We start from the raw sequence: 27,073 nt of genomic DNA on the forward strand, positions 1-27,073 counted from the left end.
TACAAAGAGAAAACTTTAGTACTGAGAGCATGTGGAGAGAGTAAAAAGGGGGTGTTAATCAGGGAATGTTCTTGCTCCTTTTTTAGGAAAGAAGAAACCAAAGCTGAGAGGTTGGAATATATCAAGGTAAAAGATGTAAATAAGCCCTGATTCTTCCTGCCTTTGGGGTCAAATGTGTGTTTTATTTGCCTATGATTTTGAAGTGCTCTTGCTTAAATTTTCAGGAGAGTTGGTGGATGCCCTTATCTATCTGTGGCTGGAGGGGACAGTCAGGGCCATGGCAGACACACCTGCCTCAGCATATATCCAGAGAAAGCTCGAATTCGAAAAGATACACACACCCCAAAGTTCATAGTAGCACTATTTACAATAGCCAACACATGGAAGCAACCTAAGTGTCCATCAGCAGATGAATGGATAAAGATGATGTGGTATATATACACAATAGAATAGTACTCGGCCATTAAAACAAAGAATGAAATAATGCCATTTACAGAAACATGGATGGACCTAGAGATTATCATGCTAAGTGGAGTAAGTCAGACAGAGACAAATATCATATGATATCACTTATAGGTGGAATCTAAAAAAAATGATACAAATGAACTTATTTACAAAACAGAAATAGACTCACAGACATAAAAAACAAACTTATGGTTACCAAAGGGGAAAGTGGGGAGTGGGGGGAGGGATAAATTAGGAGTTTGGGATTAACATATACACACTCCTATATACAAGGACCTACTGTAGAGCGCGGGAAATATATTCAATATCTTGCAATAACCTACAATGGAAAAGAATCTGAAAAAGAATATATATATACACACAGATATCTGAATCACTTTGCTGTACACCTGAAACTAGCATAACATTTTATTTTATTCATTTTATTATTATTTTTAAGCTCTTTATTGGAATATAATTGCTTTACACTCTTGTACCAGCTTTTGAGGTACACCAAAGTGAATCAGCTGTGTTTAGACATATATCCCCACATCCCCTCCCTCCCGCAACTCCCTCCCATTTCCCTGTCCTGGCCCTCTTAAGGCATCACCCATCATGGAGCTGATCTCCCTGTGTTATACAGCAACTTCCCACTAGCTATTTTACAGTTGGTAGTGTAAATATGTCTATGCTACTCTCTCACTTCGTCCCAGCTTCCCCTTTGCGCCCCACCCCCACCCTGTGTCCTCCAGTCCATTCTCTGCATCTGCATCCTTATTCTTGCTCTGTCACTGGGTTCATCCATACCATTTTTTTAGATTCTGTATATACGAGTTAGCATACAGTATTTGTTTTTCTCTTTCTGGCTTACTTTGCTCTGTATGACAGTCTCTAGGTCTATCCACCTCATTACGTATAGCTCCATTTCATTTCTTTTTATGGCTGAGTAATATTCCATTGTATATATGTGGGACAACATTTTAAATCAACTATACTTCAATTAAAATAAAAAGGCACACCTGACTGACCACACCCACTTTCTTGAGCAAATATTTTGATCCCCCTTCAAAAGATAATTCCTGGTGATTTTCTGAGAAGGTGATATGGACTGAACAGCCCCACTCAAATCTATCTACCATTCTTAATAAGTTTGATTCTTATCAGCTTGTCCACAACTCCATTTTCAGGTGAGAATAAAGGAGCTGGGTCTTAAATGTGGAAGGCTCTATATGATCTGGTATGTTTTCTGAGCACAATAATTAAAAAAATAGCTTCTAAAATTTTTTGATTTATTGAAGAAACTGATCAATTTTCTCCTAATAGCCAATATTTTAAGCAGGAGATATTTCTATTTCCCCGTTTTCTCAATCATTCGAATTCTGTTAACTTTGCGAAATGATTGGAAGGTACTAAAGACAAAGCACGGAAAGACTCTGCTGCCTTCACCCAAATAGTTTGTAAAGATTATTTGTGGATCATCCAAAAATGAGGCTGTATAGGAAAACAAGGGGGAATAAAACCTAAAATATGGTAAATTAAATATATTAATTAGAACCCTTGGTTGCATTGACAGAAAACCAAATAAAATTGGCTTAGGCAAACAGCAGAATGTATTATCAATACACTACTAGCTATTGCATAGAAACTAAAAATGTGAATTAGGAATAGTCAGAGCCTATGGTTTGAACACCATCAGGATCCTTTGATCCTCTGAGCGTTCTGTCTTTTGGTCAGAAATCCACTTCTGGAATAATCAAGATGGTTAGCTGGGTCAATGTAATAACACAGCTGTTATCTGAGGACTATATGTATGGTGTGGGGAGAGTGGAACAGGAAGAGGGTTCTGTTTTCAGAAGAAATAAAAAGGGTGTTGAACAAAGAAGAAATGTCCACCTTCTTGAAAAAATAGTGAAGAAACAAGACAGCGAGAGAAAATGGCTTGTCAAGTTTCTCGAATAAATAAATAACCAAGGTCAGTTTCAAAGGTAAAGTATTCTCCCCCATTTTAAGGAAAAATTCCTTTATTCAAGGACATCGTTTGAAAGATGTATCAACAAATGGCAACCTGTAAAACACTTGGTCTGCTGTGCAATGCTTAATTACTAATCTTCATTGTGCACTCATTATATGCAAAGTACTCTTCTGGATTCTGGGATATGGGGAAGAAGTTGCAAAGATGAACAGGTCCCTTCCTTAAGGAGTGCACCTGTTAGTAATCTGGAGAAGGTGAAGCAAGCCATAATAACTAGGTCAACCTAACATAAGAACAGATTGTTACAAAGCAAATCCTGAACTTACATCCCATCTTTTCCTCAAAGAATTTGTGGTCCTAAAAAAATTATGCTCTATATGATGCAACACCACAATTCACAGTCTGAATTATAGTTGCAGCCTGCTGGAAGATGTCCTTGGCCACACCCTGCGTACTGATCACACCTGGTTGTAGCTGAAGATTGTTTTTTTTTTGGCTGCATTGGGTCTTCGTTGCTGTGCACACTTTCTCTAGTTGTGGCAAGCGGGTGCCACTCTTCCTTGTGGTGCGCTGGCTTCTCATTGCGGTGGCTTTTTTTGTTGCAGAGCGTGGGCTGCAGGTGTGCAGGCTTCAGTAGCTGCAGCACTCTGGCTCAGCAGTTGTGGCAAATGGGCCCTAGAGCTTGCAGGCTTCAGTAGTTGTGACTCGCAGGCTCAGTAGCTGTGGCACACCGGCTGAGTTGCTCCGCAGCACGTGGGATCTCCCCAGACCAGGGATCAAACCCGTGTCCCCTGCCTTGGCTGGCAGATTCTTAACCACTGCGCCAGCAGGGAAGTCCCTAGCTGAAGATTTTCAAATGAAATTTTTTTCTGTGTGTCTGTTTCTCACTGGCATTTTAGGGAAAGACCAGTGCGGAAAGGGAATGGTAGGTAACTTTTTATAAGTACACATTCAGTTTCCTCGTCAGTATCATCATTTTCAAGCCTGGCTTTTAAAAGTCTGGGAGGCAAAGGGGAAAAAGGAGTGGAGGAGAGGAGGTTTTGGGGGAGGATACCAGCAGGTGGCGCTTGTCTCCTCCTCTGAGGTTATGATGTGGGACTTATTCTAGACTCCTGTAGGAATCAGGGGCCCTTACTACGCACTCAGAGCATGCGGTACTTTAGATGCAGCCTGGCGCTCAGGCCGTCACCTTTCTGCATCACCACCTAAAAACCGCCTTCGTACTTGACCAGCATCCTCACTTCCCCTAAGTCGCTCACAGGGACGCAGCTGCTCAAGTCTTGGGTACAGAGCAAAAAATAAAGGCCCTAGGGAGTTGGAGCCAAAACTTCGGAAAGGAGTGGGGCTTTATTACTCTTCCAGCTGGTCTGCTCTTATGGTGTCAGATGTTCTGTCGCCCCCGGTGTGCCAGCGTTGGTCTGGGCAGAACATGAATTCGTTGCAGGCTGAGACATCAGCTCCCATGCCCCACAGGGGCTGGAAGAAGCGCAGGAGGACACCTTGCGCAGGCTCCAACTGTGACTGAGTTATTGGCCAGTTGGGGTCACTGATTTCCTGACCTCTCCAACCTCACCCAATTCCGGGCTCAGACAGTCACATCCAGCCCCTCTTCCTCATAGGACCACGGGTTCTGTACACCGTAAAATCCACCTGCATTCTGAAAGTCCTTGTTTCCGTGTCTGTAGTTTTCCACCGTCGCTGAGAAAACCTCCCGCCCATTTCCTATTTGTTTGCAGCTGAGCCCGGCCCGGCCCTGCCCGGGCGGGCGTTTACAGGAAGGAGGGCAACCCTAGAGTCTGCAGCCTCTACTTTTAAGCCCAGCTCAGCCTCTGACTGCATGGGTGACCTCAGACAAGTTTCTTAACTTCCTCCGTGGCCTGGGGGAAACCATTTTTTTCCGCTCACGGGGTCGGGGGGGGGGGGGGTCCCTGGATGAATGAGATCACGAATGCAGACTACCTAGCCCAGGGTCTGGCTGGCTGTAGGTGCCCAAATGCCAGGGGTCGGCTGCGGGCCCGACTCCACAGTGAAACACTGCCCCTTGGGGAGCTCGGGGTCAAAGAGGCAGAATCATTCGCGGAATTGAGATAACCTCTCACCTGCCCGCGATCTCGCGGCGTCCAGCCCGCCACGCACCCGGAGAGCCGGGCCGAGCGCGGGGAAGCAGCAGGGCCAGCGCGGCGGGCGGCGGAGGAAGGTTCGGGGCTGGACGCACGGCTCTCGGGAAGGAGGAGGAGAGAGCAGGCGGCGGAGGAGGGGAGAGCCGCCGAGAGGAGGGAGCAGGGGCGGGCGCAGACACATGCGCGCTGCCTGCCGCCGCCGCAGCCGCCGCCGCAGTGCTTAGCTTCCCGGGGACAGGAAACCTTCGAGACCGAGCTGCCACCGCCGCCTCCCCTTCTGCCCCGCATTCCGCGCTCCTGCCACACCCTCCTCCCCTTCTTCCAGCATCTCGCGGCGGAGCGCTGCAGGGACTCGGCCCCGGCTGCCGTCTCCCCCTCCCGGGGGAAAGCTGTGACCCCCCCCCGCAGGAGCGGCGGGGCGGGGTGGGGGTGGGGGGGCCCGGGAGAAGATGGCGACGCCGGGAAGCGAACCCCAACCTTTCGTCCCTGCCCTGTCGGTGGCTACTCTGCACCCTCATCATCATCCCCCCCACCCCCATCAGCACCACGGAGGAACCGGAGGCAGCGGCGGGGCCGGGGCAGGCGGCGGCGGCGGCGGGGGCTTCAACCTGCCCTTGAACCGGGGGCTGGAGCGCGCGCTGGAGGAAGCGGCCAACTCCGGGGGGTTGAACCTCAGTGCCAGGAAACTGAAGGAATTTCCCAGGACCGCGGCCCCCGCGCACGACCTCTCGGACACGGTGCAGGCAGGTGAGAGAGGGCCGAAGACGGGCAGCGGGTGTGGGTGGCTGTCTGGCGTGCCTTCCCCGACGCGCTGGCCAGCCTGAGATGTGGCCTTGCTGGAGGTCCAGCGGCCCGTGCACTCCCGGGGAAGGGCCCCGCGTGGGCGGTCCGGCGGTGCGGTGCCGGGGGAGTCGGGGTGCTCCCGGCCGCTAAGCCCGTGAGCGCGTGGGTCTCCGGCTCCCCACCCGCGGCGGCCGCGCCGGGGAAGCGGCCGCCGGGCTGGGACTTGCGGGCGCGCCCCGTGCGCGCAGTGGAAGTGGGAGGTTTCAGGGGGCCGCGGCCGCTTCCTGGGCCGCGCGTAGGGGCTGGGGACCCGGCCGCCGCGTCCGCGCCTCGGAGCCGGGCAAGCCCTCTTTGCATCGAGGGTGGGGAAACCCAGACAAAGGTGGCGCGCCCTCCGCCGACCCGAGGGCATCGGCGCGGTGCCGCGAGGCCCCCTTGGCGACATCGCCGAGCGACCCACCAGCTTGGTGCCGGCTGCGAGGAGGTGCCTGGGCTTCCTCTTCCTGCGCCTGTGCGAGGAAGGAGCCGCGGCGATGGTCGCGGAACCGAATCGCAGCCACTTTGCGGGGCGGTCGGCTCCCCGGTTCTTTGCCTCTAGCTGTCCGGCCACGCGGTTTGGTTCCTGCCACCAAGGCTACCTACTTCTCAGTAACTCGATCTTTGTGGGGGCCCTGGAAGACACGGCCTGGCATATTAAAAAGAAAAAAGTAATTAAAGTGAGCCGGTTTCCCTCAGTGAGCCCGACAAGTTGTAACTCGCGCCAGTGCGCAGACAGCATTTTCAAGTTATGTCATGTGTTGACATATTTCTGAGAGGTCTGCTTTCTCTTTGGTCGTTGGAGTTACTGGAGCGGGATCTATAAACAGGAAAGAGGCTGGTGGAACGGGATTCGGGCCTTGGGATCCTTGCAGAACTCATTGGGTTCCGGGTTCCAGACTGTCAGGTTTCAGCTCCTTGGGGGAGGGTTTGTATCTCGGCAAGCGCCCAGCATTTCCCAGAGCCGTGGGTGCCCCGTTTTGGAACCACCGCCCAGACCTCCTGGCTGTCATCGCATCACGGGCTGAGTGTGAGACCCCTTGGTTCCTGGGTAGCTTGACTGTCAGCTCCAGATCTCCCAGTTTCTTCTCCAGCGGGAAGGGGAGTGGGGGAGGGGGCAGACAGTTGCCTTTTGGAACTAGGTTTCCAGTGCCCCCCCCCCCTTTAATTCAGTACACATTTATTAAGACTCCTAATGAATATTTAGACAGAGTTCTGAGTTCACTGGAGGCAAAAAAGGCTCTTCAAGGTCATTAAACTTTGTGATTTGGATTCAGGGATAGTCAGGAATGGGCAAAAAAGAGGGGATTTCCAAAGTTGAGCTGTCAACAGCTGGGGAGTCTCTTGATAGGACTTTTTAGTTGCATTTTCTCAAGTGGAAGTTATTCCAAGAATTGCCTGAATCATTAATTAAAAAAAAATTCCCGTGTTAAGTTTGGTGTACCTTTTGCCATAGAGTGTACCGTGAGCTATGGAAGGATTGGATGTGACTGTAGAAAATGCAGCTGGCATGACCAATAATAATATGTGTTTGTATGTCCAGGAGGAGGGCATTGCAAGTTGTTCCTCTAATTCAGTTATGCTGATGTATCTTTCCAAAGGTGGGTGAACTGCTCTGTTGGTATTTCTTTAAGAAGACCCGTGCTTTTTTTTTTAAAAGCAGAGACCACCTCTTTCAGTTAAGATCTTACCATGTGAAGCATGGCATTGCTTAAAATTATTTCTGTTCTCCTCCCTTGCTTGCAGCTGGCTGTAGTTGTGATGTCTGCAAAGTTTTAATTATGAGCCTCACTTGTGCATGTTTGATGCTCAGAAAATTCTAACTAGTTAAAACCTGGAGGCTTAAGTTAACTACCCGCTCAAAAAACACAATATTAATTATGGGGGGGGGGGGAGAATGTCACTGAAGTTTGCAGAAAGTTAGGAAGACCCCATAAGGATAAAGAGTATTCAATGTAGACAGCTATTTTACATGAAGTGTCAGTACCTGAATGTGTTAAATAGTTGCTTTTGCAAAAACATCTTTGCCTCAGGTCAAAGCTGGGTGTAAACCAAACATATTCTGCCCTTTGTTCTATTTACTGAGCACTGTTCCTTATTTGGAAGAGCAAAACTCAAAATAAAGCAAGAGTTAAAATTACCTCCAGTTTGCACAGTGTTGACATTTCCTGCATATAAAGAGTTCTAGTAGAGTGGAGAGTATGAGTAGTAACATATACAATAAAGACGGTGGTTTCTCCGGGGTTAATATGTAGTTTACAGAACATCTCTTAGAATCAGAAGGACACATGAGGATCCTTAGAGACCTAAGATGTAAAGTGGACTTTTACATAAATTTTGTAAGACAGGGAGTGACATAGAAAGCTTTTTTTCATGTTCAGTTGTATAATACAGGCCACTTAGTTTATGCCTTGTGAAAGTAACTCTTCTGGCAGCCACCTAAGCAGAGCTGCACTCTTGGGCACTGTAGCTTATCCGGACAGGAGTTGAAAACCCAGATGTAAACATAGAAATATAGAGGCTGTGGGCCGCTTGGTAGATGTTTAAGCTCTGTCAATCAAGTGAATACATATTTTTCATAGGAAAAAACTCTCAGGCTCTCCCCCTCACTTTGAGCCTATCGATTTACTCATATTTGAGTGAAAATAGTTTGGTTTCAGGGTCTAGTCTTTTTGCAGGTGAAAAGGGGAAAGAAAGGCTGATCTGCGCAGGTGTGGTGGCACAGGTGACCCTGGCCGAATGGGAGCAGAGCCACGATGAGCACTCGGTGTGTCCTCTGTGTTATCCTGCCTGGTCCTCGCTAGAAGCTTATTCTGATCTTCATGTATAGCTGGAGAGAGTCGCGTGATAGATGCTCGAGATCATAGCCCTACTTGGATGGTGAATCAGGGATTGGACCCTGATGGTTTCACTCTAGCATATATGTTCTTGACCAGATTCCTGTTAAGCAGGGCTGGAGAGGAGCAGAATCTGGGAGAGTATCTGGAGATCATTCAACCAGCATTCATTCTGCAAGTACACACCAAGCACCGCTAAGTGCCAGGCACTGTTCTCGGCACCAGGGATACAGCAGTGACCAACAGATAATCTTTGTATCCCTTCTGATGGCATTTTCATTCTTGTTGGAGGGAGATAAATGAAGAAATAAATAGGTCTTGCAGGATGAATAGCAAGAGTTATAGTATACTTCTAATATCTTTGGAAATATACATGCTGCCTTGTATTAAAGGTGACTTGTAGCGGCTTGTAGCTACAACAGCACAGATGATGTCTGGTAATAAATATCAAGTGAAGCAGAACATCGGTGGGATAAAAACAAGTATATAAATATGTATATTAGGAAAGCAAACTTTTTTTCTAGTGCTGATTTATTAAATAGTGTCATTTTGGGATAAGGAAGTTCCAAAGGGTGTTTGCATGACTGAAATAAAGCAGATTGAAAAGAGGAGTAAGAAAAGAAAGAGTCTGTCTCAGGCTGATTGCAGGAGGTCCTGGAAAATAAAAAGAAGGCTCTTGGATTTGATGTGCAGAACAGTTGTTGAAAGTTGGTCTTGTTAAAGAGAGGGTGGGGTGTGTCATTGCCAATATCTTTTTGGGGTGGCTGGAATCAGGAAAGGCTATATGGGAAATGAAGGGCTTCCCCCGGGGGAGAAATACTCATCGAGGTCCTGTATGTGCCAGTGCGGGTGCTGGAGGAGGTGCAAAGTGTAAGATACGACAGGAGCACAAGAGACACGAAATGACAGGTCCAGGAAGCCATGAGAATCTCAAGGCAGATCAAGGTGAGATGCCAATAGCATAGATAGACATCGTCTGCAAAATTCAGGAAAAAAGGGCCATTTCAGTTAAACTGGTTAGGAAAGACTCTCACAGCGGAGGTAGGATTTGGGTCAGGTTTGTAGGATGGCTAGGTTTTGGATGGAGGTACCCATGCACATTCTGTGGTTGGAAAGATGGTTTGACCACGTGGAGTGAGAACCTGACAGCCTAAGACCTGCTGTGAATAAAACGGTAAGAGAGGGCATTCAGGCCCGTGCCTCTGGTCACGTCCCCCCACCCCACTTGTCACCACGTAATGGGGTCACAGAGCACAGGGCTCTTAGGACCCTCTGAGGACGCTGGGGATAGCTGAGGCCTGGGATACATCAGCCTGTGGGACTAATGCCCTAGTCTGTGTGAGATACGTCTCTCAAGTATCTACAGAGGCAAAGAATCTTTTCTGAGATTCTAGGCAGGCTTATCTGCTGAAGCCTGACTTCCCCCACGCCACTCTCATCCTGTAGCAACCAAATCCTTGGGCCATTAGCACCCCTTCGTCGTTGGGTTGCACTCAGGACTTGGTGAAATCTATGTGGTCTCAAAAACGATTCCATAATATAGGCCATAAAGATTTTTCTTTACAAACGTAATGAAACTTGAAATCACACGTGTTTTTGCAGAACATATGTTCTTTTATAGTTATATCTCATTTCAAATTTATATCTCTGCTATTGAATTAAATTTATTAGTCATTGCTGTAACGACCCTTTATGGTCACAGTCACTGTCATTTAAATGGCTATATTCATTACATATATTCCGGATACTTCATTCATAAACAATGAGTCACATCCTTTTCCTTCCTATTAGTATTGTTTTCTTGTTGATCAGTTTCAATGTAGAGGACTTCTAATAGTAAAAGCTGTTAGAACTACGAAGACTCCATATATTGATATGTGATCACTCTGCACCGTGTCCAGATGTGCTCTTCCACGTTTCTGTGTGTGGTGGAAACCATCTCCACAAACATACCTCTATTCTCACTGCTTGCATTATAGGCTACTCTTTATTGAAAAAGCAGGAGCACATGTTTCTAGAATAACAACATACAACCATAGGCCACAGAACCTCTGGGAATTTTTGATCTGTGTCAGTTAATAAGGTCAGCCCGAGGTTTGGCCTTCATCATTGAAAGGATTCTACCGGATAGTTTGTCAGTCACTGCGACATCTTATTTGACTTTTGGGGAGCGTATGTTATTAAGCAAAACTTCAGCACACCCCACTACGTAAAATTTTTAACTTCAATTGTTGACTAAGAATTTTTTTTTTTTTAGTTCTGTTGCAAACTTAATTTTTCATGCTGTGGTTTAGCAGTTCTTTCCTGTAAGCATTTAAAGTGTAGATACCTTTTGAAATCCATGTTGGTGTTGATCAGTGCAGAGGTCAGTTTCTTTTGCTCTTGCTGTCCTGCTGGTGTGAACAAACACAAGTTGTTTCCTTCTTTTGTGTGTACTTTTCTATTTTTCCCCTTTTTCATATCTACCTGCCTATATCTGTCTACCTATATCTATAGGTATATCTGTTTACCTATATCTACAGATATATCTATATACTTGTATTTATAGGTATATATTTACATCTATATCTATACGAATTTATATAGGTATGTGACTTAAGCAAAAAAGAAACTATATTTACTATATTTATATATCTGATGCCTTTATGTATAATTTATAGGAAGTCTAGAGGCATCTCTTATTGTTACAGTTTTGTAGTTGAATGAGAATTTTTTTTGCACCAAAATTCTCATTTGCTATATAAATTTCTGTAGCTAGAGATATAGGTATAAGGACTTTTTATGTTTAGGCTGGGCAGCATTTACTTTCTCTTAATCTCTTTGGAGAGTCATCTCCCCCCAGAGATGCTGTATTGAGTATGCTTTTCCAGAGACTTGGCAATTTAAATGGCAGAAATGCTATGAACTCTACTTAAGGTGCTTACGGGTTCATTAGTCAGGCCATATGACTTGAACTTTTGTCTGTGCCTCACAAAAAATTTGTGATGCTACGTTCCAGATTTGGTTTAGCTTTTTGGAAAATCAGACTCCTGCCTTAGAAAAACATCGGGGAAAACTGACCTGGGCTTTGATCTGGTATTGCCACCAAAATCACCATTTGTGAACTCTTTCAGTGATTGTGTCACTTGTTGGAATTAAGATACTTTGGCGTTAATTGTAGTGTTTATTTCAAATATAAAATTATAATCTATTACAAAAGGCTTAAGGATGTAAGACCCAAAACCCAACTATATTTGCATATCTGATGCCTTTATTTATGTGTAATTTATAGGAAGTCTAGAGGCTTCTGTTATTGCTACTATTTTTTTTTGTGGTGTGGGAGTTTTTTTGCAGCAGAATTTTCAGTTGCTATGAGATTTCAGGTAAGTTTGTGTGTGTGTCGTGTGAATCGTTTAACGAAAAAAGAAAGAAAAGCGAGAAAGAAAAGAAAAAATAAGAAAAGTCAGGATTCCATGTAAGCCTTAGCTCAGGAAAACTAGGCCTGCCAATAGAGACGCAAGCTTGAAGCATGTCTGTGTTTTCTTCATCTTAATTTCAGAGTTCAGTAGTATTGCTTCCATATACTGTAGTAAGAAGTCATTACATTTGGAAACCATCTGTTCCCACAAAGTAATTCAAAAATCGAGTGAGACTGTTTACATGAACAGAAAGTTGAGGAACTGTGAGAATTTGGCTTCTCTTGCTTTTACTCCAGCAACGCAGTAGAAGGGAAATGCCTTTATAGTTGGATGTCTGTGTGTGCCCGTACTTTTTCCCATCCGATCCTCCTACACTGGCCAGAAAGGAGGAGTATGGGGGTGGGGCGGAGCAGAAAAAATCAAAGAGGAGAACAGTGTTTGATTTGCATCACAGAAACATTTTACTTTTTTGCTGGATGAGAAATGATGGCTCCTGTGTTCATATGAGGTTGATACTGAGCCAGCTTTACTTATGGTACTTGGAACTTTTCCAGGGTATTTTAAGTCACCAGGGTCAGGCTTTATAATTTTGGAATCTTCCTTGATACTCGCTTTCCTCCTTCTGCTGTGTTTCCTCCGTCTCTTTGCTGGAGGAGCCCTAAGACCCTGTGACTTGAAACAGAGCCGGGATCCCTGCGGCCCAGTGAGCCTTGAATTTCCCCTTCACTGTTCTCCCCAGAGGGGCAGAGAGAGGCCCCATCTTAGTTTTCTGAATCTTCTGGCTTCTCCCGTGGCCTTGCTTTTGACAGCTGACCCCTACAGCGCAGGCTGTGGAGTTTTGCTACCCAATGTATTATTCCCCTCATGTTCTTTCCTATTTTTTGATGTTGAGGCTGTACAGTGTTACGAGTAGCATCAATGCATCTGACCTGGTTCCGTCAGCTTGGCTCTGATTTGACGCAGTTTAGCTCTGCGGGCGACAGGGTCAAGTTCAAAGCTAGCATCACTCGCAGACTGCCTGACTTGGCCTTCCTTGAGATTGCCTTCATTTCGCTTTTCCAGGTCATTTCCCTCACTGCACCCTCCTCCCTGCCCTGGGAGAGTCTACTTAACCTGCTCCCATTTTATCCAGTCCCCAGCCTCCTCAGGACACACAGCCTCCCTGCCAGCCCTTCCTTACAGATCTGAGCACTGAATCAGGCATAGCTTTAAGGCACTTTTGCATTATTTGCTTATGGCATTTTTGGTTAATTATTGCCTTCCTCTTTGGTGCTTTCCCTAGGTTTCAGCTTTTTCCTTATTTGCTGGCCTGTGCTGTCTGGCTGGGCAGGGGTTTTTCCTTATTTTTGTATGTGCCCCTCATGCCTGTCACAGAAAGTGCTAGATTAACATCAGTGCACTGTTCTGTCTCCTCTTTCCTACTCCCAGCCCTCTCTTAGTCCCTACACTCTCCACCCATCATCTCGGATCTGCCACGACGCACGGTTTGCTGATCTGTGGCCATTTTTTCGGTGCCCACCTTATTTTTTTTCATGTGACATCTTTTTGCTTCTCAGCATTGCCCACTGTGTTAGTTGGCTCGGGCTGCATAACAAACTACTACCGACTGGGTGGCTTAAACAACAGCAGTTTATTTCCTCACCGTTTTGGAGGCTTAGCGTCCAAAGGCAAGGTGTCAGCAGGGCTGGTTTCTCCCGAGGTGTCTCTCCTTGGCTTGTTGAAGGCCACCCTCCCCGTGTGTCCACATGGCCTTTCCTCCCTGTGTGTGAGCGTCCCTGGTGTCTCTTTGTGGGTTCCTCTTCTTATAAAGACACCAGTCACACTGAAATTAGGGCCCACCCGTAACCCACTCATTTAACCTTAAGTACCACTTTAAAGGCCCAGTCTCCAAATATATCACGTATCGAGAGGGCTTCAGGCATGAATTCAGGGGGACGCAGTCCAGCCCAGCACGCACTCCCCCTGGTGTCGCTGGGAGCTAGCTACCGCTCCTCCCCAGCCTGGATAAAGTGACTTTGTGCTGTGCAAGGCTGCCCTCCCGCGAGGCCTGGGCCAGGCCTGTCCTACTTACCACCCCATCTGTAGGAGCCAGCGTGACACCACGCTGATCCTGCCTGGGCCCGAGGTAGACCCTCAGTAAATGCTGCTGAGCACGTGATGTGTTATAAAAGGGGAAAGGGCCACATTCACACTTAAAAATGGGTGACTCTGGTCTAGGCCCCCTTCTCCCTACCATCTCTCACAAATTTAGAAGCTTCTCGTTGGGGATTGGTGGGTCCCTAGAGTTACTCTTTCTCAGCAGTAGTAAAAGCAAAGATAAGACTGCTTTTTTCAACATTTGCAAGTGTTTAATAAGCCAGGTTACCAGTTATCATGACTTCTGAAAGGGATGGGTAGGAATTTTATTGTATCAAATAATGCTTGAAATTAACAAGTAAAGTAAACTGTTTTTGAGCACCTGGCATGTGTAGGAGCTGTGGGTGATTAAAAAAATTAGAGATGTAGTTCTATGTACGTACCCAGAATTGCATAAAGATTAAAGAAATAACATACTTGAAAGTACTATACGTGTATACTATTCTCATTAACAAGTGTCATTTCCAGATAAAGCCTTTCAGTCCTTAACCAAAGGGATTGTCTTCCCTCTTGTGTAGCTTAGAGGCTAAACATCAGCATTCTTAAGCCTCAGAGACCTGGGTCCAAACTTGGCTTTGTCGATTATAAACTGTGTCACTGTGACCAGATAACTTAAACCCCGAGTATCAGTTTCCTATAAACTGATGTCACCTATAAAAGGGGAACAATATGTACATAGTTGAGTTGTGAGGACATTGGTTATAACAGCAATAGTTAACGTTGTCAGGTGCTATCTCAGTGCCAGGCATTGCTCCAAGTGCCTTATATGTAAATATATATATTAAACACATATAAATATCACATATTCAATATATATGCATTACCACATTTAATTCTTGCTGAGTGTTCTGTTTTGACTGTAGTAGGAGCTCAGTAACTCCTAACTCTTCCAGCTGTTAGCTAGCTTCCATGCAACCTCCTGTATCTGGTTGAAATTCATCTGCCTCTGAAATCCCTTTCTTAACCATTGGTAGCTGGAAGAGGGAGTTTAGATGTCTAGAAACTACCCATTCACATCTCTCCCTCATTTAATAGCTGAGGCCACTGAGGCTCAGAGAACTTAAGCCACTTGCCCAAGGTCACACAGCAGGGCGGTGGGCATCTCCCAGCAGAGGGCTGTTTCTGTGGAGCCAGGGGGCTACATTGGATGGACGGAAGACCTCCAGCCCTCCACAGACTTCTCAGGCCAACCCCACCCATACCAGCCACGTGGAAGGTCCCTAAAACAAAAAATACCGTGAAACCTTTAATAACATGTGGTCCAAAGCTGGGGAGACTAAGTTAGAAAACTAAGAGTGGTTACAGATTAAACGTGTTAGTTCAGGGTTTTACTGCATGTGGTTTGGAGGACACGCATGGCCTCTGTGTAAACGGGCTCCCAAGTACTACAAAGCACGTGGGGCAGTCCCTCCCAGACTCGCAACCTGGAGGTCCGCCGCCGCCTGTCGGAGCAAGGCTTTTCTCGGCACTTGGAATACGTTTTCCTGTGGAAATGCAGTAGTAAGTGGTGGTTTGGTTCTCCCGCCAACCCTCTATTTAACCCTAGCAGAGGTGGGCCTTTGTGTTGTGGTGTTTCTTTGGAAAAATGCAAGCTCCATTCTGACATGGAATTCTGAATCTGGAGATTTGTGGCATCAGGATGTGAAACTCCTGCCTCTTGGGGATAACACTCTCTCCTGCGGCCATTCCAACCCGATGTCAGAAAGTTCCTCCCTTCCAGACCCCTTGGTCAGTGGGCCTGGCAGGCTGGGTGTCCCTTCTCCTGGGGAGCAAGGGTTGGCATAAGTCGGGAGTCGGCTCAGGCCTCAGTGAGGCCTCCAGGCCCAAGAGGAGCTGGTCCAGGAGATGCCCCCTGAGGGAGACGGGCAGGGATTTAAACACTTCTCTGCATAATTGTTGTCTTTTTTACATATAATCTCCCCAACTTCTTAATTTTAGAATTTGTAGCAAAGTACTGAGTCTCCCTGAACTTCAGGTTTGTAATTTGTTAATAGTGAAAAGGCTCTAACCCCCCTCAGGGCTGTTGTGAGGAGGTGAGATCCAGTCCCCGGAGCAGAGTTCAAGTCCGGCTCAGACTGAGTGGTCCCTAGATGTCAGTCACCTTCCTAGATTCCCGTGGGGTTACGTGTCACAGTTTTCTTCAGTCAAATAAATCATTGGATGTTGTCAGCCTGCCAGTGGCACAGTGGGAAGAGCACGCGTGGCTGGGTCTCTGTCCTGGTTGCACCAGGATACGGCTACTACTTAACCTCCCTGAGCCTTGTCACGCAACGAGGGGTGGTCACCATAGGATTATGGTGAGGAGGAAATGAGTGAATATATGTGCAAAGTGCTCAGGCCAGTGCCGGGCGCTGGCGTCTGCCATTATGATGGTGGTGAGGATGATGGCCACGCCACATGCAGGATCGTAGTTTCCCGACCGGGAGTTGAACCCGCAGCCCCGCAGTGGAAGCGCAGAGTCCTAACCACTGGACCGCCAGGGAAGCCCCGCCATCATTATTATTATTATTATAACCCACTGTCTTTAGAAAAGAGAGTCAGTCTTCTAAGGCACAAAAAGACTAAATTCCTAGAACTATTGTGACATTAGTAAAATGATCTTGATATCCAGAAAGCTTCAGTATACATGCTTTCAGTATCTGTAAGCATTATTTACATTCTTTTGAGTCTTTGGAAGGTGTAGAGTAGATGCTATTTATTCTTCCAGCTTTAAATATTCAGAGCTTACGTGTAAGGAAATGCAGACTAGATGGTGAAATCATTTTCCTTGGGTTATGTCACTGTGAGTAGTGGAGCCAGGACTGTATCTTCTGAGTTTTTATGTGATTTCCATTCATTCCTCAATATAATAGCCTTCATAGGTTTGATTTGATTTTACCAGGACAAAGAAATCCTGCAAGGAAGAGGCTTGAAAGAAGAGTGAGTTCAGGCTTCTCCCAGTGGAGAATTGGGAGTGTATCCTGGGACTACACTGTGTATTCCTGAGAAAGGTGCTGGGACCAAGACTTGTTTTGGGCTCAGGCTGGAGAGGTAGGAAGGAGAGGGTGGGGGGAGTGCAGCTCCTCCACCCTCTGCAAGAGAACTGCCACGGATTTAAAAGCTTTTCCAGATGAAAATAAACAAACTGATCACCTTTGGACGCTCTTGGCAAAAAACAATTTGTGAGTCTTTTTATGTTCTTGGCAACTGCTCTGAAGGTGTGTAGCAGATATTTCTATAAAGAGTGAGAACATGTCTATGAGGAGGCAGAGGTTAAAGAATAAATATGTGGATTTAAGCATACCATTTCTTTTCTCACTGTTTCCTGGCATCCAGCGTTGGTTTTGAACTTTAATCAGAAGTCATTTCATCAAAAGCCTGGCAATAGGTTCTGTATCACCCTGAAGGGAACTGATAAGGGAACCGAAAACGAGGATATGGTCTGGGTCCTTCGGGGTATTTCCTTGTTCAACCCTCGCAGCCGCCTTGCAAAGTAGGTGGTGTCCTTGGAGCCGAGAAGGAAACATCAGTTAGGCAATCTGAGTACAAGTTTGTAGAGCCAGTACAGTCAGAGCTCAAGTTGGAATTAGAATTACGGTTGAAGAAGGGCTGGAGTCTCTTTGCCATTGAAGGGGAGCAGAATATGCCACCCCAAAATATGGCACTTTGACATATTGATTATTTAGAACTAAAGTTACTTAAGAAACAGTCAGTGCAGGGACACTGTGGCCTTCTTTTGTCTCCCTGAAAGCAGGAAATAAATGTCCTGTGTGAAAGGTACTCTTCCTGTACCAAAGGGTGGTGGGGGGGTAGAAGGCATCCTTATCACCAGAGACAGGGAATTCAGGGTGGAGAGGGCTGGGTAAACAGATTTACTTCTTCACTCATTTACTACCCCAAGCCCAAACCCCTTTGTCTTGTCAATTTTTCACAGATTTATTGTTTTTTTTTGTTTTTGTTTTTTTTTGTCTAAAAAATATAAAAGCTGCCGGCTTTGGTCACTTCTTTCAGTATCATATATTTATGAACTCCTGTACATAGGAAATTAAATTTGTTTCTTTCCTGTTAATTGTTTCCTATCAATGTAACTATTAGACCTGCCAAAGAACCTAAAAGGGAAAAAGGAATTAAGTTTTCTTCCTTTACACCGTGCGCTGTTGTAGTGTTACTGTATATTTAGAGCTGGAAGGACAGATCAGAGGGGGAGATTTTGCAGTGAGAATCCAGCCCAGAACATTTTGATAGGTAGTGAGTGACTCAGAGACTGAGGAGCCAGATTCCAGACTAGACTCATTTCTTCCATTAATCTGAGAGTGGATGCAGGGGGCCCAGGTGCACGCGTGGGGAGTTCTCATCCTTCCTCACTATTTCTAATGGCCAGTTATTAGCTCTGTTTCTAAGAACTGTGCTTTCCAGCAAGCAACAGTATACGTTTTAAAAATCCTCCAACATGTCTATTATTTAAAAATTTAAATACACCTTCAGGTTTTTGGTTTTGATATAAAATTTTGTTAGACTTTATAATACGTAACTTAATTGAACAACCTATTTAAAATTTACTTAACTTTATTCCCTCCAGTGAGAAGTGAATGAATAGCCATTGGGTGAGTGACCAAGTAATTTACTTTCTAGAACATTCCCTCTGTAATACAAGTGCTTCTGTTCTCAGAGTTGTTTTTTAAAATAGTAATCATTGAGTGGATTTCTAAAAATACATTTTATTTTGTGATGAAGATCCTTCAATGCATTAATTAATTGTTTTTATAATCTTATAAATGAAATAGCACGGCAGCCCATTTTTGGCTAAAACGGCAGCACAGTTTATGCTGTTTATGCTAAATAACCAGGATTTTTTGCGTTTATGCAAATGGATCTAATTCAAAGGAATCTTGATTGTGCAATTGAAGGCAAATAGATTTCTCTTTGTGCAGTTCCCTTGGAGGTGAGGATGGTAAATTCTGCTTGCAATTTAAGGCAATTATGTGTATTTTTCAGTCTTTAGAAAGCCTGGATAAATCAAAGTTAATTTTAGTTGGGCCAGTCCTTCCCAGGCTATAGTCTTGTAATAAACTCTTAGCTGTGGTTTGTTCACATATTTGCAATTAATGCTTTCTGTGTCTATGCAGTACTTTAAAAGGCGCCATACCATAACTTTCTGAGTGTTAATGTGCCAAATTCTGATCTGTTTTATGAAATTCAGTTGGCAGCTGTGAAGACTTGCTGTTGCTCCCCCATCCCCACCCCCAGAGTCCTTGGAATCAGTATGTTAATGAAGACTCCGTATCTCAGTATGAAATTTGCACAGTGGGAGTTCCGAGGCAATGTGCCCCGACAGAGCCCTTAATGTCTGTCTCTTAGGGATTGAATGACAAAGACAGGATAGCCCAGCTAAGTGCTTTCACAGTTAGGGTGCCTGGGTCTTTGTAAAGTCTGTCCATATTTTCAGTGTGTGCACTCTCTGTATCCCCGTGTCTTAGAACTCTCCTCTCCTCTTGTCAGCCAGGCCTCCTTGTTTGCGATCTCTTAATACCACATGGTAGATTGGGTTAGATGAGCCCATCACCTTTTTTTTTTTTTTTTGGCTGCACTGCACCACCTGGGGGATCTTACTTCGAACCGGAGCTCCCTGCTGTGGAAGTTTGAAGTCTCAACCACTGGACCGCCAGGGAAGTCCACCTTTTTTTTAAATTTTTAATCGAATGAAAGATTCTTTAAATTCTGTAGTGCTTTGCAACTTTCAAAAGTTCCACACACATGATTTCATATAATCCCATAATAACCCTTTTCCCCCCTACCCCTATATCCCCTCCCCACAACAGGTAACCACTAGTTTGTTCTTTACATCTGTGAGTCTGCTTCTTTTTGGTTTTATTCACTAGTTTGTTGTATTTTTTAGATTCCACATATAAGTGATATCATATCATATGTGTCTTTCTCAGAATTATTTCACTTAGCATAATGGCCTCCAGGTCCATCCATGTTGCTGCAGATGGCAAAATTTCATCCCTTTTTATGGCTGAGTAGTACTCTATGGTGTGTATATACACCATATCTTCTTTATCCATTCACCTGGTGATGGACACTTAGGTTGCTTCCATACCTTGGCAGCTGTAAATAATGCTGCCATGGACGTTGGGAGCCCCTTCACCTTTGCATGAAAGACCTCAGCTTTTAAACATATCGCTTTGTATAATTCTATGCAGAGCCCTTTAGTTTTTCAAGAGAACATTAGGTCACTGCAGACATCGCATGAGGTGCTCTTATAGGATGCTCCTAAGTAATGTCAACGTAAGTCCAGTTTTGCTGGGGACAGTCTGGTTTATACCTTTTGCCCTGGCTTAATGAATAGTAGCACCTCCTTTTTTTCTTTGCATTTTTTCTTTTATTAATTAATTAATTTTTAGACTGTGTTGCGTCTTTGATGCTGCACATGGGCTTTCTCTAGTTGTGGTGAGTGGGGGCTACTCTTCGTTGTGGAGCTTGGGCTTCTCATTGCGGTGGCTTCTCTTGTTGTGGAGCAGGGGCTCTAGGTGCATGGGCTTCAGTAGTTGTGGCACATGGGCTCAGTTGCTCTGCAGCATGCGGGATCTTCCCGGACCAGGGATCGAACCCGTGTCCCCTGCGTTGTCAGGTGGATTCTTAACCACTGCTCCATCAGGGAAGTCCCAGCACCTCCTTTTAACACATCCTGATTTCGATGACAAATTATATGATCACTCTACTCATGGGACCATAGACACCATGTTTTAAGATAAATTGAAATGGAAAAAAAAGAAACAAGGTAAGTGACTTGCTCAGGCCTGCTGGCCACTTAATGTCAGATCAGGTCTAGGATCTGAACGGTTTATCCGGGTCATCTCTGTCAACTGCCTGTACTGCTGCCCTTTGAAGGAATGACGATGACTGGCTGGTTTCTCTTTTTAACTTTCACACCAAGAAACCCTCACAGGAAGGTCTTTGGCATTTGTTGTTAGTTTTAGTGGGCAAAATACAGCATTCATTTTAAAATTATGAAATATAGCATGTGTAGAAAGGAGTCTATACAAAACCAAAGGGTGGTTTAAATGATGATGCTAAAATAGTCATAGAGACAGAGAGCAGATAGGCAATCACCTCCCATCCCAGTCTCAGCTCCCTAAGGTGGTACGAGGCGGGATGGAGACAGTCTCTGTCTGGAGTTGGTGGTGAACGCTCAGGTGAGTGTGCATCTGTCAGGACTCGTCAAACTCTACGCAGAAAGTGGTTGCATTTTGCTGTATATAAATTATACCTTAATAAAGTAGACTAAAGATGCCCTGTGTACCCGTTAGTCAACTTGAGAAGTAGCACATTTCCAGTACATTTTCAGCTGCATACCGCCGTTATCCCTGATTAACCAGCCATTTAAAAACACAATAATTGAGGCTCATGGGTGAATCCATGCCTACTACTAGAAGACTGGTGTTTCTATATTAGTGAACCGATTCGTTGATCTTCATTTTCTTTATTTCAGAACAGCGTGATAAGTGTCTAAAGAGTCATACTAATCCAATATTCTAATTCTCTTTATGAGCGGCCGTTTAGTTTATTGATAGAAAAATCTGAAACTGAGCCAGGCTTCCTGGCATCCCTGGGATGGTGTTGGCTAACAAGGTCTGGGGCCTAAGAGCATCTACTGGGTGCCAGACACTTTGCAGGCCTGACCTCATTCTTCCCCTCAGCCCACATGGCAGGTGTCTTTTACGTGAGATTTTGTGGAATGCAGGCACCGAGGCTCAGAGATGCTCAGCAGCTCGCCCAGGATCCCCACGTGGAAAGTGGAGGAGCCGGGGTGTAACCCCAGCTGCCTGACTCTAAAGCCTTTGCCTTTCCCACCAAGCACACTGTCATTAGAAAGAACTGCCTTCTGCTGGGTAAAGCGGAGCCTTTGGGCTAGCTCCCCGCTTGACCCCTGGAGCCTGGGATGCTGTGAGGTATCACTTGCAACCTTCCCACGTGACAGCCCTGACCAGGCACACTCCCTGCCCCGCCTCTTCCACGGCTCCCCCCTGCCCGCCCTCCCTCCCAGGTCAGCTGCCTGATCTAACAGGCTTCTGGGATCGGCGCCACCCTGCTTACATCGTGTTTCCCCTCACCCTCCTCACTGGCCTTCGTGGCTCCAGCTGCCTTTGTCTTTCGTCCCCATATGTTCCAGGTTAAGTGCCTCTACTTTGCCTTTGATGAGGCCTTCCCTTTCCTCTCTGCATGTGCCAAACAAAATAAAACAGAAAACAAAACAATCAAAAAAATAAAACTCCAGATCTCCAGTCCCCGTCAGTCATCCCACAATCTCAACACCTGCCTCTTCTGTGATGTCCCAAACTCCGGCCTCCCCTCTTCACCTCCTCCCCCTTCACCCCCATTTTTTCCTGAACTTTAGGCTTTTGGTCTGTAACAGGTGGTTTAATTGATTGAGTTCATCCTTAATTGTTCTTTGACTTAATGTCTTTTCTCTCCAATTGATAATAACAGCAAGAAGAATGATAATAGCTTTATTTATTGTCAGTTATGTACTTTAGCTTCTCACATTCAATCCCCAAATAATCTTAGAACGTATGTACATGTTGTCTCCCTATTTGACAGATTAGAAAATCAAGGCTCAGAAAAAGAAGCCTAAGATCACATAGCTACTAAGTGGAGAAAATGGGATTCAAATCCAGTTTGACTTGAGTGATCCCATCTTACTCTTTACTGACCCCTCAAAAATTCCTTGAAGAGCGTGGAAAAGAAAGGAAACTGCCATTTCTTGTGCCTTTACTACAGTGTGTCGTAGAGGTGGCTTGCTGTATTATCTGATGGGATCCTTATTCCAATGCAAAGAATTAGATATCCTGGTCTCCCCAAAACTGAGGCTCAGTTTAAATAATTTCCTCAAGATCAAAGAACTGATAAGTGAGACATCAAAATTAAAGCAGGTCTTTCCGCCCCTACAGATACCTGCTCTGTGCACGAGGAACTCCTTCTATATCTTCCTTTTTTTAATTCTCTGCAGGGTCTAGCACAGTGCTCTGTGTTAGTGAAACTTTTCAGTTAGTTATAGGTTAATTGAAAAAAAAGCAAAGGTTCCCTTTTTTCTGTTAGAATCATGAGCATGTGAGAATTAGTCCAGTGGGGAAGAGTGGAGCCCACAAAGAATGTTAGCTTTAGCGAAGGGACAGTGTAAAGACAGAGATGAGGTGGAATAGATGCTCAGATGCATGGCGGGACCATAGAATTTTGTTTATCTTGAGAGACTGACTTTATCCCTTCCTGAATTTTACTCCAGTGGAGCAAGAATGTCTAAAATTAAAAGACAGGAGAGGATGACTTAGTATTCTGCTTCCAGTTTTGAAGATGCTGTGTTGTTAGCTTTCTGTAGTCATCTGACTTCCCTACTTCTAACTGCGCTTCTCAGGTACAGAGGCAAAAGCTAGTGGCTGGGGACTTCCCTGGTGGTCCAGTGGTTAAGACTCCACGCTCCCAATGCAGGGGGCCTGGCTTCAGTCCCTGGTCAGGGAATTAGATCTTGCGTGCTGCAACTAAGACCCAGCTCAGCCAAATAAATAAATACATAAATATTTAAAAAAAAAAAGCTAATGGCTGGTTACCCTGGGCCCTTTCATTGGTGGATTTGGAGATCATTGAAATTCACTCTAGAGCTCACCCTTCAAAGTTATTAACTATTAAAAAAAAACAAAAACACAACTGAACCAAAAAGGAACTCATTTATGTTCTGAAAAGTATGTTACAATATATTAGAATTTCGTTGATCAAAACACACACACTCTGACTACCCAGTACATCTTGTAGTTCTCTGTACAAGTAACCCAGTGTGCAGAGAGGACAGGTCTGCATCAGGTGTAGTTCCTGGGTCTTGAAATATATCCTCCACTTTCATTTTTGTCAGCAGAGTGTTTCTGTTGAGTGTGCTGCATGCCAAGGGAACAGTTGTCGGTGGTATTTGCGGAGATGTGTGTTAGTGTGAGAGCCAGAGGAGACTCCAGTGTAGACTCTTGAGTGATGGGCACCAGCTCTGCCTTCCACACATGGCCCTTTGTGCTCTCTGTAACTGAAGAAATGCTGGCTGTGTGCACTGGGTCTTCTCAAAATGTGCTGAGGGTGGCATCTCCCAGGGTTGGCTGTGAGCTTCTCAGAACTGTACACGATGGGCGAGCTCTCCCAGAATGAAACACCAAGGGCCCCCATCACCGTGTCTTTGTCACTGGCTTCCAACTCTTGCTTGCTGAGGTTTAAAATGATTATGGCTTTTTAGGTAATGGGCTTGGAGTCCAACAGATCAAGGTCAAATCCCTGCACCACCAGTTACTAGTTGGGTGACTTGGAGCAGTTCTGAGCTCTGATTTTTCATCTGTAAAATGAAAGTTATAAAACTTATCTCCTGGGGTTACTGTGATGATTAAAATAACAAATTCTAAATACATGGCACTTGGCACACGTGCATGTGTGTGTGTGTGTGTGTGTGTGACATTGGTAGAAGCTGTTCTTTGAACTATGGTGGCCCCAAAAGGGGAGCTATTTTTAGACAAGAGTGATCTGCTTTCTGCTTCCAATCCTCATCCGAGCTGGGGATCTGCATCTGTCTCTGTCACTAGTCTGGGAACATATCTCTTGACAGATACGACTGTCTCCCTGTTCCCTTCTGCCAGCCCTCTGCATCCTCTTTGTACCCCTCAACCCAGGCCGTGCCTGGGGGCTCCCTACTGTACACAGCATGTCATTGGTACCCACCCAGCCTGGAGCTCGCTGCTTATTGATGGGGGGACTTTGACTGTCTCCCCTTGGCTGACTGGTCAGCTGCAGCTCCTCTGAGGCTGTGGTCCCCTGACCAGGTATGTTTATCATCTTATTTGAGCCATCTGGGGACTCCTGTAAGCTCTGTGACTTTGATCTGGGACCCAGCATATGATACGGCATGGCGTCTTAGCTCTCGGTAAAGATGAAGTGGGAGGAACGAGAGCGAGAGGGAGGGAGGGAGAGGGAGGGAGGGAGAGGTGCCAGCTGGAGGGCAGGGTGATGCGAAGGCCCATTCTGCTTAGCAATATGCACACCTTAGGATAATGATGCTTGATGGGCAGGGATATAGTTTGGAAGAAATATGTATGAGCATTAATTACATTACATTGACTAAAGAAAAAGAGCTCAGTAAAATCTTCCCAACTTGTGGGGCAACGCAGGAGGCAGAGTAAGCAGGCAGTGTATATAGGTGAACTGAGGTAGTGAAACCTCGCAAGGACATAACACAGGGCGGTGGGTGATGACTTAGAGGGCTGGGATAGGAAGGGTGGGAGGGAGTCACGGGAAGGAGAGGATATGGGGATGTGTGTATAAATACAGCTGATTCACTTTGTTGTACAGCAAAAACTGGCACAACAATGTAAAGCAATTATATTCCAATAAAGAGCTTAAAAAAAAGGCTTTTTAAGTTCTGCATTCACACCTTACACTTTATAAAGTAAAAAATGCTGTGTTATTTTCTCCATTCACCCATCCAGCAAGTATTTATTATCCCTTATATGTGGACCACTGACGAGCCGGTTCCTTCCCTCTGCTTATCTTGCTATGTGATAGGGACAGCAACGTGCACCACGTGGCTCGAACCTCACTGCCAAGGTTGAGGTTCCCGCTCTTCCACCTCCTGGCCTAGTGACCTCAGGCAAGTTCCATAATCCCTCCGTGCCCCAGTTTCCTCACCTGGAAATAGAAATGTTAATAGTACCTATTTCAGAGGCAGTCGCATATAGCAGTGCCTGGCGTATGAGAAACAATCATTGTTAGCTGCTATTTGTTTCTTATTTATTTGTTCCCTTCCTTCTTGTCCTTCTCTTCCTCCAGCATCGGATGTTGAGAGAGACCTTGTTTTTCTTTTTCTCTTGTAACTAGTATCCTTAGTTCTCAGGAGTCCTAGTCTGACCCACGGTAGGAGCTTAGTAAATATTCAGGGTCAAGAAATGAGTGAGTGGATGAATGAATGGACACCCAGCTCCAGGTGGATGCTTCACCTACAGTGGTGAACCAAACGGGGTGCCTGCCTTCATGGAGTTGCGGGGTGGTCTAGTGGAGGCGAAACTGAAGATATATAAAGACAAATGGCGACGGGGGACACGCAGGCTGAGAACCAGGTGGGACTGTTTTGGATTGCATGGTCAGGGAGGAAGTGGCATCTCCAGATTATGTTGCGTGGTTGACTGATAAACAGGACATCTTTTTCCCTTCGTCCATTTGAAGACTTAAAACAATTATTTGTGGGTTCCTCTCCTTGCTTTTTAAAGCATTTCCACACAATTATTCCCTCTCTTCAAATATGTAAACTATTATCTGCATGTTTTAAAATTTTTAAAAGGAAGGCAAACAAACTTTAATGATTTAAAAGATTTTAAAAAGTCAACCCATGTAACTTAAAACTGATTATGAAAGACTCACTTGTTTACTTTTGGTTGCTTGGAATTAGTTTTTTTTTTTTTTTTTTCCTATTTTGGTATATGGAATATTTATTGGTTTTCCTTCATCTTTCCCTTGTCTGTTTGGATAAATTCAGCCAGCAAAATTCTTTCTGGATGCAGTAATAATAAAGATTCCACTTAGTCTTAGTCTTAGGATGAGGTTTACATTAAATATTTACAAGTACATTCTTGAATGTTAGAATTACAGGTTCTTTTGGCCAATGGATAGTGAGATAACTGAAAAAATCAACCCAAAATATGCCTGATGGACAAGAACCACCTTCATTTATTAGATGGGAGTCCTCGGTAGGGTGGATTCTTCCTTCCATTCCTGTCCTACCTTGGGAATGACCCTGACCCTGGGCAGCAGAGAATTGCTAGAAGGGCTAGCTCCCTGCTTCAGTCGGTAATTTTACAGTTGGGGAGGTTAGCTTCAGCTCTGCACCCCAAACTTTGGTGAAGATTGCCTATTGTATGGCTTAGCTTTGCACAACCAGGAGATGTGTGTGCGGTTATCTAAAGAAAGAACCATGCTGGGGCGGGCTTTTCATTCATCTGCTCTGTACACAAAAGGTTTACTCTCCAAGTTGGAGACATTGCTCTGTAGCATAGATCTGCAAAACAGAAACCATGGGAACCTGTGCCTGTGTGTGTTTGGGAGGGGGACACAGCGTGGTCTCTGTCCCACTTGTAAAAGTCACCAGGCAGGGATTTTCAAAGCTTTGCATAGAGCTGGTGATTTTCAGCTTCTTGTGTTGACTAAATATTAGCAAAGTTTCTTGGACCCTGCCCAGTGTCTTGAAAACAGTTGGAGATCAGTGTGTGCTCAGAAATCCATTTAAATTGAAAGATTGAGTCCATTTAAATTGAAAGATACAGAAACCATTGCCCAATATATATCTGGGTAAGT

General features: G+C 45.2%; 1 protein-coding gene across 4 annotated transcripts in view; it reads left to right on the forward strand.

Annotated features, from left to right (window-relative positions):
* Positions 1 to 4,293: 4,293 nt before the first annotated feature.
* LRCH1 (leucine rich repeats and calponin homology domain containing 1) overlaps positions 4,294 to 27,073 on the forward strand; it is a 180,470-nt gene continuing 157,690 nt past the window's right edge. For 2 of the 4 annotated variants that reach the window (XM_057707148.1, XM_057707150.1), the window contains exon 1: positions 4,294 to 5,283. In XM_057707148.1, the coding sequence (XP_057563131.1) occupies positions 4,986 to 5,283 (298 nt within the window). In that variant the 5' untranslated portion in view covers positions 4,294 to 4,985. The remainder of the gene's footprint in view (positions 5,284 to 27,073) is intronic. The other 2 variants (XM_057707147.1, XM_057707149.1) reach the window with 2 other exon arrangements.

The sequence above is a fragment of the Hippopotamus amphibius genome, chromosome 14 (genome assembly GCF_030028045.1).
Source record: "Hippopotamus amphibius kiboko isolate mHipAmp2 chromosome 14, mHipAmp2.hap2, whole genome shotgun sequence".
NCBI classification, from domain to species: Eukaryota; Metazoa; Chordata; class Mammalia; order Artiodactyla; family Hippopotamidae; genus Hippopotamus; species Hippopotamus amphibius.